This window comes from Lygodium microphyllum, chromosome 1 (assembly GCF_053477565.2).
Source record: "Lygodium microphyllum isolate KBCC chromosome 1, Lygodium_microphyllum_v1.1.10, whole genome shotgun sequence".
Classification (NCBI taxonomy): domain Eukaryota; kingdom Viridiplantae; phylum Streptophyta; class Polypodiopsida; order Schizaeales; family Lygodiaceae; genus Lygodium; species Lygodium microphyllum.
Window position 1 is genome coordinate 138360569 of NC_141135.1, and position 15185 is coordinate 138375753.

At 43.0% G+C, this 15185-nt stretch overlaps 1 protein-coding gene across 5 annotated transcripts in view; it reads right to left on the bottom strand.

Annotated features, from left to right (window-relative positions):
- The window catches only part of LOC148041731 (uncharacterized), a 277578-nt gene that overhangs the window by 189602 nt on the left and 72791 nt on the right, over positions 1–15185 (bottom strand). For 3 of the 5 annotated variants that reach the window (XM_087681817.1, XM_087681809.1, XM_087681833.1), the window contains exon 3: positions 10900–10941. The exons of the other annotated variants lie outside the window; for them this stretch is intronic. In XM_087681817.1, coding sequence (XP_087537943.1) covers positions 10900–10941 — 42 coding nt within the window. The remainder of the gene's footprint in view (positions 1–10899; positions 10942–15185) is intronic. 5 annotated transcript variants of the gene reach the window in all.

Below are 15185 nucleotides of genomic sequence, written 5' to 3' on the forward strand. Positions count from 1 at the left end.
GGCGACGGCCCAGATCTGACAGCAACAAGGCCAATAGGCGACGACCACACGCAGGACACACAGGTCAGACGGCCGGCGGCAGGGCGGAATCCACCGTCGCGTGCTCTCTCGCCATCGCGTTCGTCAGACGTTTCTTTCTTTCTCTCTCTAGGTCGTCGTCTCTCTCTCCGCCATCGCGTCCTCTTCTCTCTCTCGATAATTCGTCTTGTGTTCACTCTCTTAAATCTCTCTCTCTCTCTCTCTCTCTCTCTCTCTCTCTCTCTCTCTCTCTCTCTTTTCGTAAAAGGTAATTGTATTAATTACAAAAAAAATACAAGATTACTTGATTACAAGATACATGATGACACAAATCCATCATGTGAAGAGGTTCTCTCTTTCTCTCTCTCTTTTTTCTGATTACAAGAGACATGAGGGCCCTAGACCAACGTGTGGGGAATCCTTGTAGTAATGCACTAAAAAGGTTACACCAATCATGGCAACGACCCAGAGGCAATTGCCATATGCCACGGATGCAAATCCTCCCGAGGGAGCAAGTCGGAGTGTCGGATGAGATCTAGCTGCCAATGCAAGAGCCCTTTAAGCCTGGCAATATGTCGCGGTACATTAGAGGCCGAATCAAAGAGAAAAGCATTGCGCATGGTCCAAATGTGCCAGCATCCCCAATATCTGAAAAAGTGAAATAAGATCTTCACATGCAACTGTGGCGTTGTGGGATACTTCGGGCGCACAAAAACCCAGTGAAAAGGAGTTAGCGAGGACCCCACCACCGCGCGCCAAATGTGCGACAAGAGTGACCAGATATTCTTGGCGAGCGGGCAAGAGAGAAAACGATGTCGGGCCGATTCCGCCGGTGTGGTACAGAAGAAACAATTGCCATTCGAGATGCGACGCTTGGCAAGGGCCGAGGCCAGAGGAAGACCACCAATCATCACCCGCCAAAGCAAGACCTTGCATTTGAAAGGTGTCTTATTTAGCCAGCCCTCCATCAGCGTTTTCTGCCACCATGACAGCGATTTCCGCAGTCCCCAAACAGTATTAGCTTTCTCACCCAGCCATTGGTGATCTTGAATGAGAAGATGATACACCTGATTACTGGAGGCCTTTTCCAGACTCAGCCGGCCTGCAAGGTCCCAGTCCTACCAAGGGCGATCCACAGCCAGGGCAGGAAAGGGTTGCCTACCCTGAAGCTCCAACGAAAGCTGTTCCCATAAATCACGGTATCCACGCGGGATCTTGAAGAGTCGCCTAGCAGTCCGAAACGATACGAGGACATTGCGAGTGGCAAGGGTAGCATCCGCAACCGACATCACACCTAAACGGGCCATGCGACTAAATCTTGGTCTGAGCTGATGTTTATCTTCCCATGAAAGGAGTCTCGATACTGCCAACAATTCCAGCTGAAAGGAGTTAGTCTGCAAGCGGTCCCCTACTGGGTGCCAACGGGCCTTTTGGAGCACCACTTTCCAAGAGCCGACCAAGTGCAGTAACAAAGAGGAAGAGGGACTGGAAAAACGAGAGTCAGCATTAAGGACATGCCACCAGGAGGCCCGAAGCCGTGTGTTACCATGGCGGAGCCCGCTATCCTCAAGAAAATAACGGGCTATGATGGTCCACGGGTGATGATCCACACACATGGCACGAAAAAGGGACCAACAGAGAGCTAACATATGAGTGTGTGCATCCAAAATAGCTCCACCACCCATGCTCTTAGGGGTACATGCATGTGACCATGAAATCCACGAAATGCCTGCCTGTAGTGAATCCTTCTTCCATAGCATGAAACGGATGGGATGAGTGAGAGCCTTCAAAGTAGTAGGCGTCCATGGCAACAAAGGCAGGAAATACGTTAGCATTGGTAGCATGATTGTCTGGGCCACTTTGAGGCGAATAGGGAATGGCCACGCTTGCGACTTCCAATACATAAACTTTGCCGCCAGTTTTTGTGAAATCCACTCTAGCAAGTCTTTTGGCCGTACATCCACCCCCAATGGGTATCCAAGATGCCTGACAATGGAGCCACGGGAAACCACCTGGCCTTGCCAGCCTAAGGACTGTAAATCGGGCTCCGTACAACTGAGAATGGCTGACTTAAAGGCATTGATGCGAAGCCCAGAGGCCTGACCAAAGAGTGTCCAAACATCTAATGCCCTTCGAATGTTGTCCCTGTCGGCCTGCAAAATCATAAAGGTGTCATCAGCCAAAGATTGGCTAACGAAGTGCTGACCCAACGGAAGAGACAGCCCGGCCAGCTGAGCAGAGGTGCCATGGAGGATAACATTGAAAGGACCGGGTGAGTCGCCAAGGCAAAGAAGAGAGGACTCAAAGGACAACCCTGTCTGACCGAGCGTGCAAGGACAAATGGCTCTGTAACCCCACCATTAAGCATAACTCTAGAGGAAGCCGCAGCACTAATGTCTCTTTCTCTCTCTCTCTCTCTCTCTCTCTCTCTCTCTCTCTCTCTCTCTGACGCTGAGCACCAGTTTACTTTTGACGGAGAGCCAGTGGAGATGGTTAGGCAGTATGTTTATTTGGGGGTCACATTGAAGGGACCACAGTTCTCTTGGAGAGAGACATCAGAGGCTCGTTTGGCAAAAGCATATGCAGCCTTAGGGGCATTGGAGAGGCAATGTGCTCACATACAATTCCATGAGCCGCGCACCAAACTGTGGCTTTTTGACACCTTGGTTACACCCACACTCCTATATGGGGCAGCTATTTGGGGTCCGAGTCTGTTTCACACGAGGAGACAGCCTTTGGGAGACCAGGATGGACCAGAGAAGGAATACTATGATGGATGGGAGCATATGGAAAGACCACTGGTCATGATGATCTCACGCATGATACGAGCGAAGAGCTCGACCCCACATGAGATTATCAGAGCTGAGTTGGGGGCATCACCCATGGTGGCTGAGGCCTTGGTTCAGGCAGTGACTTTCATACATAGACTATGGGAGCTCCCCCAAGATAGATACCCACGGCTAGCCCTGGCCTCTTCTAGACAACTAGCAGCAGACGGTGACAGACACTGTTGGTATGCTCAGATGAGCACATGGATGCGTCTACATGGTCTGCAGATTGACAGACTACCCCCCTTTGACTATAGCCTGGATTGCCCTACACTTGACCTAAGCCGATCAGAGCTAAACCATGTGATCAGAGCAGACATACTGAAGTTAGATACGGAGAAGACCTGGATCCGACCCCCCTCGCCCCATGGCACGAGGATGGCACACTACCAGACCCACTTCCTCCAGGTATCTGAGGATGGTTTCATCACCCGACCCAATTACATGGACACACAGCTGCCTCATGGACTACGCACAGCTATTGGTCAGATCCGCACCTCATCCCACCACCTGAGGATTGAGACAGGCAGATGGGAGGGTATACAGACAGAAGAACGCATATGCCCACTATGCGACAGAGAGCCAGAGACAGAGGAACACTACATCTGCCGATGCACTGTATATTACGACATACGAGGTAGATACCACTGTCTGTTTCGAGAGGGTTTTGGACCCCTGAGACGGATCATGCAGTATGAGGATCAGAGATGCTTGGGATTTTTCCTCTTGGAGCTCCAGAGGCGCAGAGCAACAATTCTACGGAGTAGGAGGCCCCCACAGCTCGGCTCACATAGACAGAGAGCAGTCACTGACTTTTTCATGGATACACGACAGAATATGGCAGATACCACTACTACTGCCACACAGCCTACAGGAATACATCATCATTGGACCTCATCTTCTGTAGGTGTCCCTTTGGATAGAGCAGTGGCACTTAGCCGGTCTAGGCGCCCACGTCCACTCGGACGAAGGCCTAGACATCCACATTACAGACAAATTAAAGCCATCATTGAGCGCCACAGGAGACAGATGCCAAGACGCCTTAGCTATGCAGAGATACACTTCCCTAGAGAACAGACATATCATTGATGGAGGGTTTTCCTTTCTCTACTCTCACTTTCAGATCACTGACATGTTTCCCTTTATGGGACACTATTTCATTTCATTTCATTTCCTTTTCAATCTTATAGGCATGTTCTTCATCTTTCTTCTCGTTCTAGATGAGAAACACACCATCATCATTGTATGTATTGTTTTGGTCTCATAGGCCACATTGGCCTTTTAGAGACGTTAATATACTCTCTCTCTCTCTCTCTCTCTCTCTCTCTCTCTCTCGTAATGGATGTTATATTTATAAAGTACTAAACAACAAAAGAGTTGCAAAAGTCATGGCAAAGACGCAGAGGAAATTGCCATATGCCAGGGAAGTAAGTCCTCCCGAGGGAGTATGTCAGAGTGCCGAATGAGATCTATCTGCCAATGCAAGAGTCCTTTAAGCCTAGCAATATGTCCTTGAACATTAGAGGCTGAATAATTAAAAAAAAGCATTCCGAATGGTCCAATTGTGCCAACAGCCCCAGTATCAAAGAAAGTGAAACAAGATCTTCATATGCGACTGTGCCGGTGTGGGGTATTTGGGCCGCACAAAAACCCAATCAAAAGGGCTTAGCGAGAAGCCAATCACTGCTTGCCAAACCGCTGACAAGAGTGACCAGATTTTCTTAGCGAGAGGGCAAGAAATAAATCGATGACGGGCCGATTCCACACTGGTGGTGCAAAAGAAACAATTGCCGTTGGAGATTCGACACTTGGAAAGGACTGAAGCAAGAGAAAGACCACCAATCATCACCCTCCAAAGAAAGACCTTGTACGCAATCGCCATACTGTATTAGCTTTAGTAGCCATCCATTGATGATCTTTGATCAAAAGATGATACACCTGGTTAGCTAAGGCCTTTTCCAAATTCAGCCGGCCTGCAAGATCCCAGTCCTGCCAAGGACGATCCGAAGCAAGGACAAGAAAGGGTTGTCTGCTCTGGAGCACCATCAAAAGCTGTCCCCATAAATCACGGTATCCATGAGAAACCCTGAAAAGCCTCCTGGCTGTACGAAACGATATGAACACATTGCGACTAGCAAGGGTGGCATCTGCAACAACTGAAGTCAAGCCCAAGCGTGCCATGCGGTTAAATTTTGGTCTAAGCTCATGTTTGCCTTCCCAAGAAAGTAATCGCGAGGCTGCTAACAATTCCAGTTGAAAAGAGTTAGTAGCCAAGCGGTCCTCCGCAGGATGCCACTGAGCCTTCTGGAGAACCAATTTCTAGGAACATACCAGATGAGCAAGCAGGGATGATGAAGGGCTAGAAAACCAAGAATCTGCATTAAGAACATGCCATCAGGAGCTCCGAATGTGGGTATTACCATGCACAAGCCCGTGATCCTCAAGAAAATAACGGGCTATAAAGACCCACGCGTGATGATCCAAGCACATGGCACGAAAAAGAGACCAACGGAGTGCCAGCATATGAGTTTCGGCATCCAAAATAGCCCCACCACCCATGCGTTTGGGGATACATGCATGCAACCAAGAAATCCATGAAATGCCTCCATGCAAGGAATCCTTCTTCCATAACATGAAACGAATGTACTATGTAAGAGCATTCAATGTAGTAGTAGTCCAGGGCAGCAACGTCAAGAAATATGTGAGCATTGGCAACAAAATTGTCTGAGCCACTTTGAGGCGAATATGGAAGGGCCTCGCCTGTGACTTCCAATACAGAAACTTAGATGCTAGTTTCTGTGAAATCCACTCTAGTAGTTGCTTTGGCCGAACATCAACACCCAAAGGGTACCCAAGATGCCTAACAATGGAACCACCGGGAACAACCATTCCCTGCCAATCCAATGACTACAAATCTGACTCCGTGCAACTGAGAATGGCTGATTTCAAAGCATTGATACGAAGACCAAAAGCCTGACCAAAGAGAGTCCAAACATCTAATGCTTTGCGAAGATTATCCTTGTCCACACGCAAAATCATAAAGCTGTCATCAGCCAATGATTGACTAATAAAGTGTTGTCCAAAAGGAAGAGACAATCCAACCAACTGATTAGAAGCTACCATATGGGATAACATCGAAAGAACCGGATGAGTCGCAATGGAAAAAAAGAGAGGGCTCAAAGGGCAACCCTGTCTCAGAGAACGTGCAAGGACAAATGGCTTGGTAACACCACCATTCAGCATAACTTGTGAAGAAGCCGTAGCACTAATGGTGTAGATCAAACGAGACATCCGAGTACCAATGATGCCAGGAGGCATATTCCACGGTGGATTCCGTGAGGTTTTACGGTGGATTCCGTAAACTTAGATGACCGGGGCTCATACGCAAAGAGGATTCTTTGTGCGAGAAGTTGATGGGGACGCCTGTCCTTTTCGGGCGTTTCATTAATTTAGTGTGTACATGGGTGATTCCATAGCGGGTGATTCCGCAAAATACATATTAAATTAATAAACGTTTATGAGTTTAGAGTGCGCACTCGTAATAAATTAAGGTTAGGATTTATTTCTAACCAGTTGATTTATTTATGTAGCTGAAGACTGCTAGGTATTCACTTTTGTCGGTTTAATTGTGTTATTTTACTAACGATTGTGAATGCTTCAGTTGATGTGTAGAGATAGCAGCAGTGGCGGAGGAAAGCATTGGAGTCTAGCGGGTTTTCGATCTTTGGACTATATTTTGATAGGCGCCACGTCTATATTTTGTTATGTCTATAGAGACATCGATTATTTATTATTATTTTGTATGCGCTTATGCGCTTGGATATGTTATTTCTATTTGGACATTGAGATTGGGCGTGCCAGACACTATGGGCACCGTCCATTAGCTTTATTTTCCTATTTTTGGTAGAAAGCAAACTCAAAAGCTAAAAGCTTGTCATATTTTTGTAATTGGGCTATTTTTTAGCATAAAGATTGGAAATATACATTAAATACATGCTTTGTGAAGCGCTCACACAAGGCATGGGGGAGATTGAACCCAATTTGTCTCTTGTCTCATGTCGTGCTTGCTTTTACATGGGTTTTTGTGCTAAAAAGTAGAGTACTTTGTTCTTGGGGACCTTCCGGGATTCACCACGTGAGCTATCTGCGTCCGATCTGCGCACCAGTGGTATCAGAGCGGAGCAGAGATCAAGGGCTTCCAATCGCTACCAATCTCGGGCGAAGGCGGAGCTCCAGGAACAAACGGCCTCTACAGTCAATCTCGTCGCGAACCGTCGATACAGGCAGACTTCTGGCGATCAAGAACCCCTATTTCCACTGTCAGATCGCGAAGGACCAGGCTCTGTCGGCGGAGGACCACTCATCCATTCTCTTCATCAAGTCGTTGCAAATAGAGATAAGATCTTTCATAATCAAGTTTATTATTACCTTAAAGCTTAATCTTAAGCTTAAGAAGCTTATAAAGCTTCACAATTATCAAGTCGACTGGCAAGAGGAGGCCCCGAAAATTCCGCGTGGGAAAAAAAAACGGCCCCCCCCCCTTCACGAAAAAATGGCGGCCTGATTCTTCCCCATTACTCCCTTAAATCTTTAAGTTAAAGCTTAAACCACTAAGCTTCCTTCAAGTCACACAATCCTCTGCAAGTCACACTGGCCAAACAAAGTCAGTAACTCCGGGTCCTGCGCTCCAGAAGTCAAGTTCAGTAAGTCACTTGGAATCAAGTACTGCAAGTTCTGCAAGTCGGCCTAAGTCCAACAAGTCTACAACTCTGCAAGTCTATTAAGTCTGCAACTCTGCAAGTCAGACTAAATCAGAACTGACTAGTGCTTAAAACTCATAGAAGACTTGTTCGTATGCAAAAACTCTGAACTGGAAAGTTGTTCGTAGCAAGCTGTTTTACCTATCTGCAAGTTCGTTGAAGTACTTTCAGCAAACGGAGACAGAAATATTTCAGAATTTCTGAAAATTGAAGAAGAAAAATACCCAAAAATACATAGCCTTGTAACCCCAAATTTGAGCTACGCTCATCCCGCTAACTGATTTTGAGTGAGAAAGGTTTGTTGAGTTTTACAGGATGACTACCCCACATATGGATGATCCTATGGCTGAAGACGACCTACCCGAGCCTACCATGGAACAAAAGCTGGATCTTATCATGCTGCAATTGGAAGAAGAGCGAAGAGCTAGGCAAGCCTTGCAAGCGCAATTGACAAAGCTACAAGGAGCGTCCACTGATAAAGAAGAACCCCAAGCTGAAGATTTGATTCGCCGTACCATCGACGCCACTCTTGAAGCACAAACCATTCGCAAGGAATCCAAGATAAGTAAACGAAGTTTCAAGTTTCGCACTTTCAATGGCATAAGAGAAGGAAAGACTGTTTTATCATTCATTAGCCAGTTTGATGACTATTTCCATGAGGAAACTTATCCTGAGAAAGATAAAATCAAGTGTGTTACTAATCATCTGATAGATAGAGCATCACTTTGGTGGACTGTAGTCCGTAAGAGTATAGAATGTCCTGCTACATGGGAAGATTTCAAGAAGAAGTTCATGCAAAATTTCATTCCACCGCAATTTCATGAGAAGGCTATCAAGCAATGGGATTTACTTCAACAACGCGATCGTGAGCCTATTCTACAGTATACAGAGCGTTTTTGGAATGCACTCTTACAGCTACGCATGCTTGAAGACGTACCAGAGACGACACATAAGCGGAAGTATATGTCTGGACTTCTTGGACATTACTACGCTGAGGTGAACATGTTCAAGCCTGCTACCCTTGAAGATGCTATCTCCTTAGCTCACGACACTGAAGATAAGTTACGTGGAAGAGATCGACGACCACAGCCATTCCAAGCAAACGGTAATTATGGATCTAAACAATTCAATTCCAACTTCAGAAGGTTTAATCCAGGTCGTTTCTCATCACCATCTTTCCGCAAGAATTGGCCTAAACCACCTGCATTACCATCCACTGTCAATCCAAATCCTAAGCCTATTCCACAAGCAAATCCAAATATACACAGACTCCCAGCCATTGCAAATAATGTGACCAAAGCCAAGCCCATCGTATGCTACAAGTGTCACCAGCCAGGGCATCTCGCAGCAAATTGTCATTCAAAGAAGCCATCAGCACATATCAACTACCTTGGAGCTATGGACGAAGGCGAGCATGAGGATATGCCGGATTTCACTGAAGAAGAAGATGATCCTACTACTACTTCCGACACTTTACCAGGTATGCCTACTTTACATTCATTGTTGACTATGAAATGTATGGTACATGGAAAAGAAAGAATTATATTGCATGATGACGGTAGTACCCATGACTTTATTTCAGCAAAATTGGTAAAGGAATTGAAACTACATACTGTACCTACGCACTATCGCATAAAAGCTGCATTTTTAGGCACTAGGTACAATGGCACACAAGAAGTTCAAGATTTAGAAATTCAAATTGGTCCATATATTGAAAGAAGAAATTTCTTAGTTGTCCCATTACAGTCAAGTGATATTATTCTAGGAATGCCATGGAGACACCAGCATAATCCAAATATAGATTATTCTACGCATACAATGAATATTAATTTTCAAGGAAAATCTATTACATTGTTTGGTATGCATGCATCTCATATGTTTCCACTGCTTTCGCATACTCAAGCAAAACGTGCACTACGCAAGAACACTAAATCATATCTCATTTGGGTGAATGAATTGCAAGTAAAGGAAAATCATATGCATCCTAGGCATAAGGAATTTCTTGCATATTTTAAGGACTGTTTTGCAGAAGACCTACCACCAGGTTTACCTCCATCACGTCCAGAAGACCATAAGATTGACCTAATACCTGGCACACAACCACCTTGCAAAGCCCCATATAGGCACAATCAAATAGAGCAAAAAGAAATCCAGAGTCAAGTAGAAAAATTACTAAATCGAGGCTTAATTCGACCTAGCAGTTCTCCATTCGGTGCACCTGTGCTCCTAGTCAAGAAAAAGAATAATACTTATCGGATGTGTATTGACTACCGAGCATTAAACAAGATCACTGTAAAGAATAGGTATCCTATACCTAGAGTTGATGACCTTATGGACAAACTGCAAGGATCTTCTATATTTAGTAAAATTGACCTTAAATCTGGATATCATCAGGTGAGGTTAGATAGATCCGACATATTTAAGACTGCATTCAGGACACAGTTTGGCCATTACGAATTCTTAGTTATGCCATTTGGATTAACTAATGCACCTGCTACTTTCAGTAGAATGATGAACCGTATTTTTCTAAAATATCAATATTGTGTGATTGTTTTCTTTGATGATATTTTAGTGTTCAGTCAAAGTGAAAAAGAGCATTATGAGCATTTATCATTAGTTTTTCAATTACTGAAAGAAAATCAATTGTTTGCAAATCCTGACAAGAGTGAATTCTTTAAGACAAATAGAATATCTAGGTCATATTGTATCAAAAGAAGGAATAAAAGTTGATCCTAAGAAAATTGATGCAATATTGCATTGGCCTGTTCCTAAAAATGTACATGAATTACGCTCATTCCTTGGTCTTGCTAGTTTCTATAGGAAGTTTGTACGTAATTTCTCATTACTTGCTTTACCATTGACCAAACTTCATAAGAAAGGCATTGTTTATCAATGGACTCAAAACCAGCAGAAATCCTTTGATTTACTCAAACGTGCATTGACCAATGCCCCTGTTCTACAATTGCCTGACTTTAACAGACCATTCTTTCTAGTTGTGACTGATGCTAGCGGATCAGGAATAGGAGCCGTGCTAATGCAAGACAACCATCCAATAGCATATTCTAGTTCTAAGCTGAAACCCTCTGAGCTTAAATATTCCACTTATGACAAAGAACTCTTAGCAGTTGTACAAGCATTAAAACAATGGAAGCATTATTTAATGGGTTCAGAATTCATGATAAAGACCGACCAGCAAAGCATTAGACATCTACTTAGCCAACCCCAAATTTCTGACCGTCATATCAAATGGGCTTCATTCATTCAAAGTTTCCATCCTATCATTCAATACCAACCTGAAAAAGAAAATGTAGTTGCTGATGCATTGAGTAGAAGACCTGCAATTCATAACATTTCTATCATATCTTTTGATTCTTTAATTGCTATGAAAGACACATATCACCAGGATATTACTTTTCATTCTGATTGGCAAAAATTAGTTCAAAATAATTTCATTCCTATTGATTCATTATCATATAATGATGGATTCATGTTCTTTGAAAAGAGACTATGTGTTACTATTCCATTCCGATCTTTTGTTTTGAATGAAATTCATTGTCCCCCATATCAAGAGGTATCATTTCTACATTACGCATGTTAACTGAAGATTTTTATTGGCCGCATATGGATGCAGATGTATCTAATTTTGTTTTTGAATGTTTGATTTGTCAAAGAATAAAAAGACATCATGGTAAACAGTATGGACTATTAATGCCTTTATCTATTCCATCTAAACCTTGGGAACATATATCTATGGATTTCATTACTGGCTTACCAAATACTAAATCTAACCATGACATGATTTGGACAATTGTAGATAGATTTAGTAAGCAAGCATATTTCATTGCATGTAAGAAAACTTTAACAGCATCACAAGCAGCACAGTTATTTTTGAAAACTGTTTTTACTAACCATGGATTGCCGAAAGTGATTATTTCAAATAGAGATTCTAGATTTTGTAATAATTTCTGGATTACACTGTTTGCAAATCTAGGCACAAAGATTGATTTCTCATCTGCATTTCATCCAGAAACAAATGGACAAACAGAAGCCACAAATAGCATCATTCTAGATCTTTTACGTGCATACACTATCTCTAAACCTCATACATGGGATACTCATTTACATTTATTACAGTTTGCATATAACAATACACCGCACACATCTACAAAGAAAGCACCTTTTGAAGTTATTTATGGACACAGATTATCTACACCTATTGCATCTTTGTCTAATAGAATACAGACTGCTGATGATATTGCTGTTATGCATAACACTATTTTTGATGAAGTAAAGGATATGATTGCTAAAGCCCAACAATCATATACCAAACAAGCCAATAAGAAAAGACAAGCCATGAATTTCAAAGTTGATGATTATGTTTGGCTTAGAATAGAAAAGCGTAGACTACAAAGTGTAGATAGACATCCAGTTGTCAAATTAGCTCCTAGATTCTACGGACCATTTAGAATCATTCATAAGATTAATGACAATGCATTCAAGTTAGAACTGCCATCCCATTGGAAAATTCATAATACATTTCATATTAGTTTATTGAGACCATTTAGAGGACAATTACCTATCCACCCTGTCTATGAAAACCCACCTATATTAGAAGAAGAAACTGAAATACTTGAACCAGAAGCCATCATAGACACTGACTACATGACCACTAGAACTGGCCGAAGGTATTCTAGATATCTAGTGAAATTTAAGAACCATCCTGTAGAGGAAGCACAATGGATGCACGCTAGAGACTTAAATGCTTTCCCCACTCTGTTAGCTCCACATTGAACTAATAGCAATTGAGGTCAATTGCTATCCCACCCCGGGGGTATGATGCCAGGAGGCATATTCCACGGTGGATTCCGTGAGGTTTTACGGTGGATTCCGTAAACTTAGATGACCGGGGCTCATACGCAAAGAGGATTCTTTGTGCGAGAAGTTGATGGGGACGCCTGTCCTTTTCGGGCGTTTCATTAATTTAGTGTGTACATGGGTGATTCCATAGCGGGTGATTCCGCAAAATGCATATTAAATTAATAAACGTTTATGAGTTTAGAGTGCGCACTCGTAATAAATTAAGGTTAGGATTTATTTCTAACCAGTTGATTTATTTATGTAGCTGAAGACTGCTAGGTATTCACTTTTGTCGGTTTAATTGTGTTATTTTACTAACGATTGTGAATGCTTCAGTTGATGTGTAGAGATAGCAGCAGTGGCGGAGGAAAGCATTGGAGTCTAGCGGGTTTTCGATCTTTGGACTATATTTTGATAGGCGCCACGTCTATATTTTGTTATGTCTATAGAGACATCGATTATTTATTATTATTTTGTATGCGCTTATGCGCTTGGATATGTTATTTCTATTTGGACATTGAGATTGGGCGTGCCAGACACTATAGGCACCGTCCATTAGCTTTATTTTTCTATTTTTGGTAGAAAGCAAACTCAAAAGCTAAAAGCTTGTCATATTTTTGTAATTGGGCTATTTTTTAGCATAAAGATTAGAAATATACATTAAATACATGCTTTGTGAAGCGCTCACACAAGGCATGGGGGAGATTGAACCCAATTTGTCTCTTGTCTCATGTCGTGCTTGCTTTTACATGGGTTTTTGTGCTAAAAAGTAGAGTACTTTGTTCTTGGGGACCTTCCGGGATTCACCACGTGAGCTATCTGCGTCCGATCTGCGCACCAACCAAAGCCCATAGTAGATATAAGTTCTGCAATGAAAGACCAATCTAAGTAATCAAAACCCTTTTCCAGGTCCAATTGGATCAATACCATCTCCTGATTAAAGTGCCTTGCATAGTCAATAGCCATTTGCACATTTAAGACATTATGCAGAATGTTTCGGCCCTTGATGAAACCTCTCTCTCTCTCTCTCTCTCTCTCTCTCTCTCTCTCTCTCTCCATATATGTGTGTGTGTATGTGTGTACGCTTGCCATTCCCATTCCCTAACTTTGGGCGTTCCCCCCGTTCCCGTTCCCATTCCCCGTTCCTGGTAACTATGGCAACATGGCTATAATGGGCAACATGGGATAAATGCATAACATGATATGTCTGAACAACATGGTATGTACGGCCATTATGGTATGTATGGATAGTAAGGTTTCCATAGGCAACAAAGCCCTAATGATCTCCGTGACAAGATCCTTCTCACTAAGTACAATGGACAGTCCCCATAACTATCAAATTTGAAAGAATGGACTTCTAAATTAAAGTCCTTCAATATTTACCCCCGCACGGATGATCAAAAAATTATCTTTGCATCTCTCCACTTGGAAGGATTGGCCCACACATGGTGGTGCTATATCAATCAAGAGAATCATCAATTTATTGATTGGAAAGACTTTAAAATGCATATGATTCAAGTATCTGTATCCCCTGTGAAAAAAGAGAGGTTGGCAAGACAATGATACACTCTTGACCAACATAATCTCACTGTACGAGAGTACACAAATCTGTTTATGAACTTCACATGAATGTGAAGAGCATTAGTGACAATGCCAAATTGCACAAGTACATCTATGGGTTGAAGCCAAGCCTATTGGCAGATGTCATGGCTCAAAAGACAACTACACTATTTAATGCAATTGAATTGGATGAAAGATATACAAGAAAGTACCATAAAAATGAGAGTTTTCAGCAAGATTATGGACAGTCCTGCACCATTGAGGTCACCCCATATGGGGGTGGTCTTAGAGGCAATTCCACACCTAATAGCAGCCCCAAAATACCCACTTACCCCCCCCCCCCCCCCTTTCATGCAGAAAGAAAACAGGACACTTTTGGGACAGCACTTGGCTCTAATGGTGAGAGCAAATATGCTGAAAATAGACACCACACTGCATCACCCTCGAATGATTCAAGTGGTCAAAGGTTCATTCCCATGGATGTTATGAAGAAACGGAAGAAAAAGGCCTATGCTTTAAATGTGAGGACAAGTATACAGCCGACCATACCTCCAAATTCCCCTACAAGATAACCAAGGTCAAAGTTCATAGCGTGTATGTAATGAAAGATTTGCATAATGAAAAGGAAAAATTACCTACTGAAAATGAAGAGCATACTAAGGATGTGAACCAAGAGCAGTTCCATGACCGGAGGATGAGTTTCCCTTTGACCCAAGCGGTTGCCCATCCTATGCTCTTGATTTGACATCCCACCCGATTACCACCTCCCTTTGTTCCATCTCCTTAGATGCTTGGACTGGTTCTAGGAGTCCCAACACCCTATGCATTCAAGGCAATATTAATGGCAAGAATGTATTCATTCTTGTGGATATTGGTAGTACTCACAATTTTGTCAATAAATCAGCTATTGAGGGGTTGAAATGCACCCTTACGGAATCATAGCACCCCTTGAAAGTTCAAATAGCAAATGATGAGGGAAAAATCAGCACACATATATGTTCCAAAGTCCCCCTATGCTTGGCTAAGAATTATGTGGCATTGGTTGACCTAATTGCATTAGATATGGGTCCCCTATTGATGTTGTCTTGGGTTGTGATTTGCTAAAACAATTGGGAAAATTTACCATGGACTTCTCTCACCTCAATGTGGAGTTTATGATGCA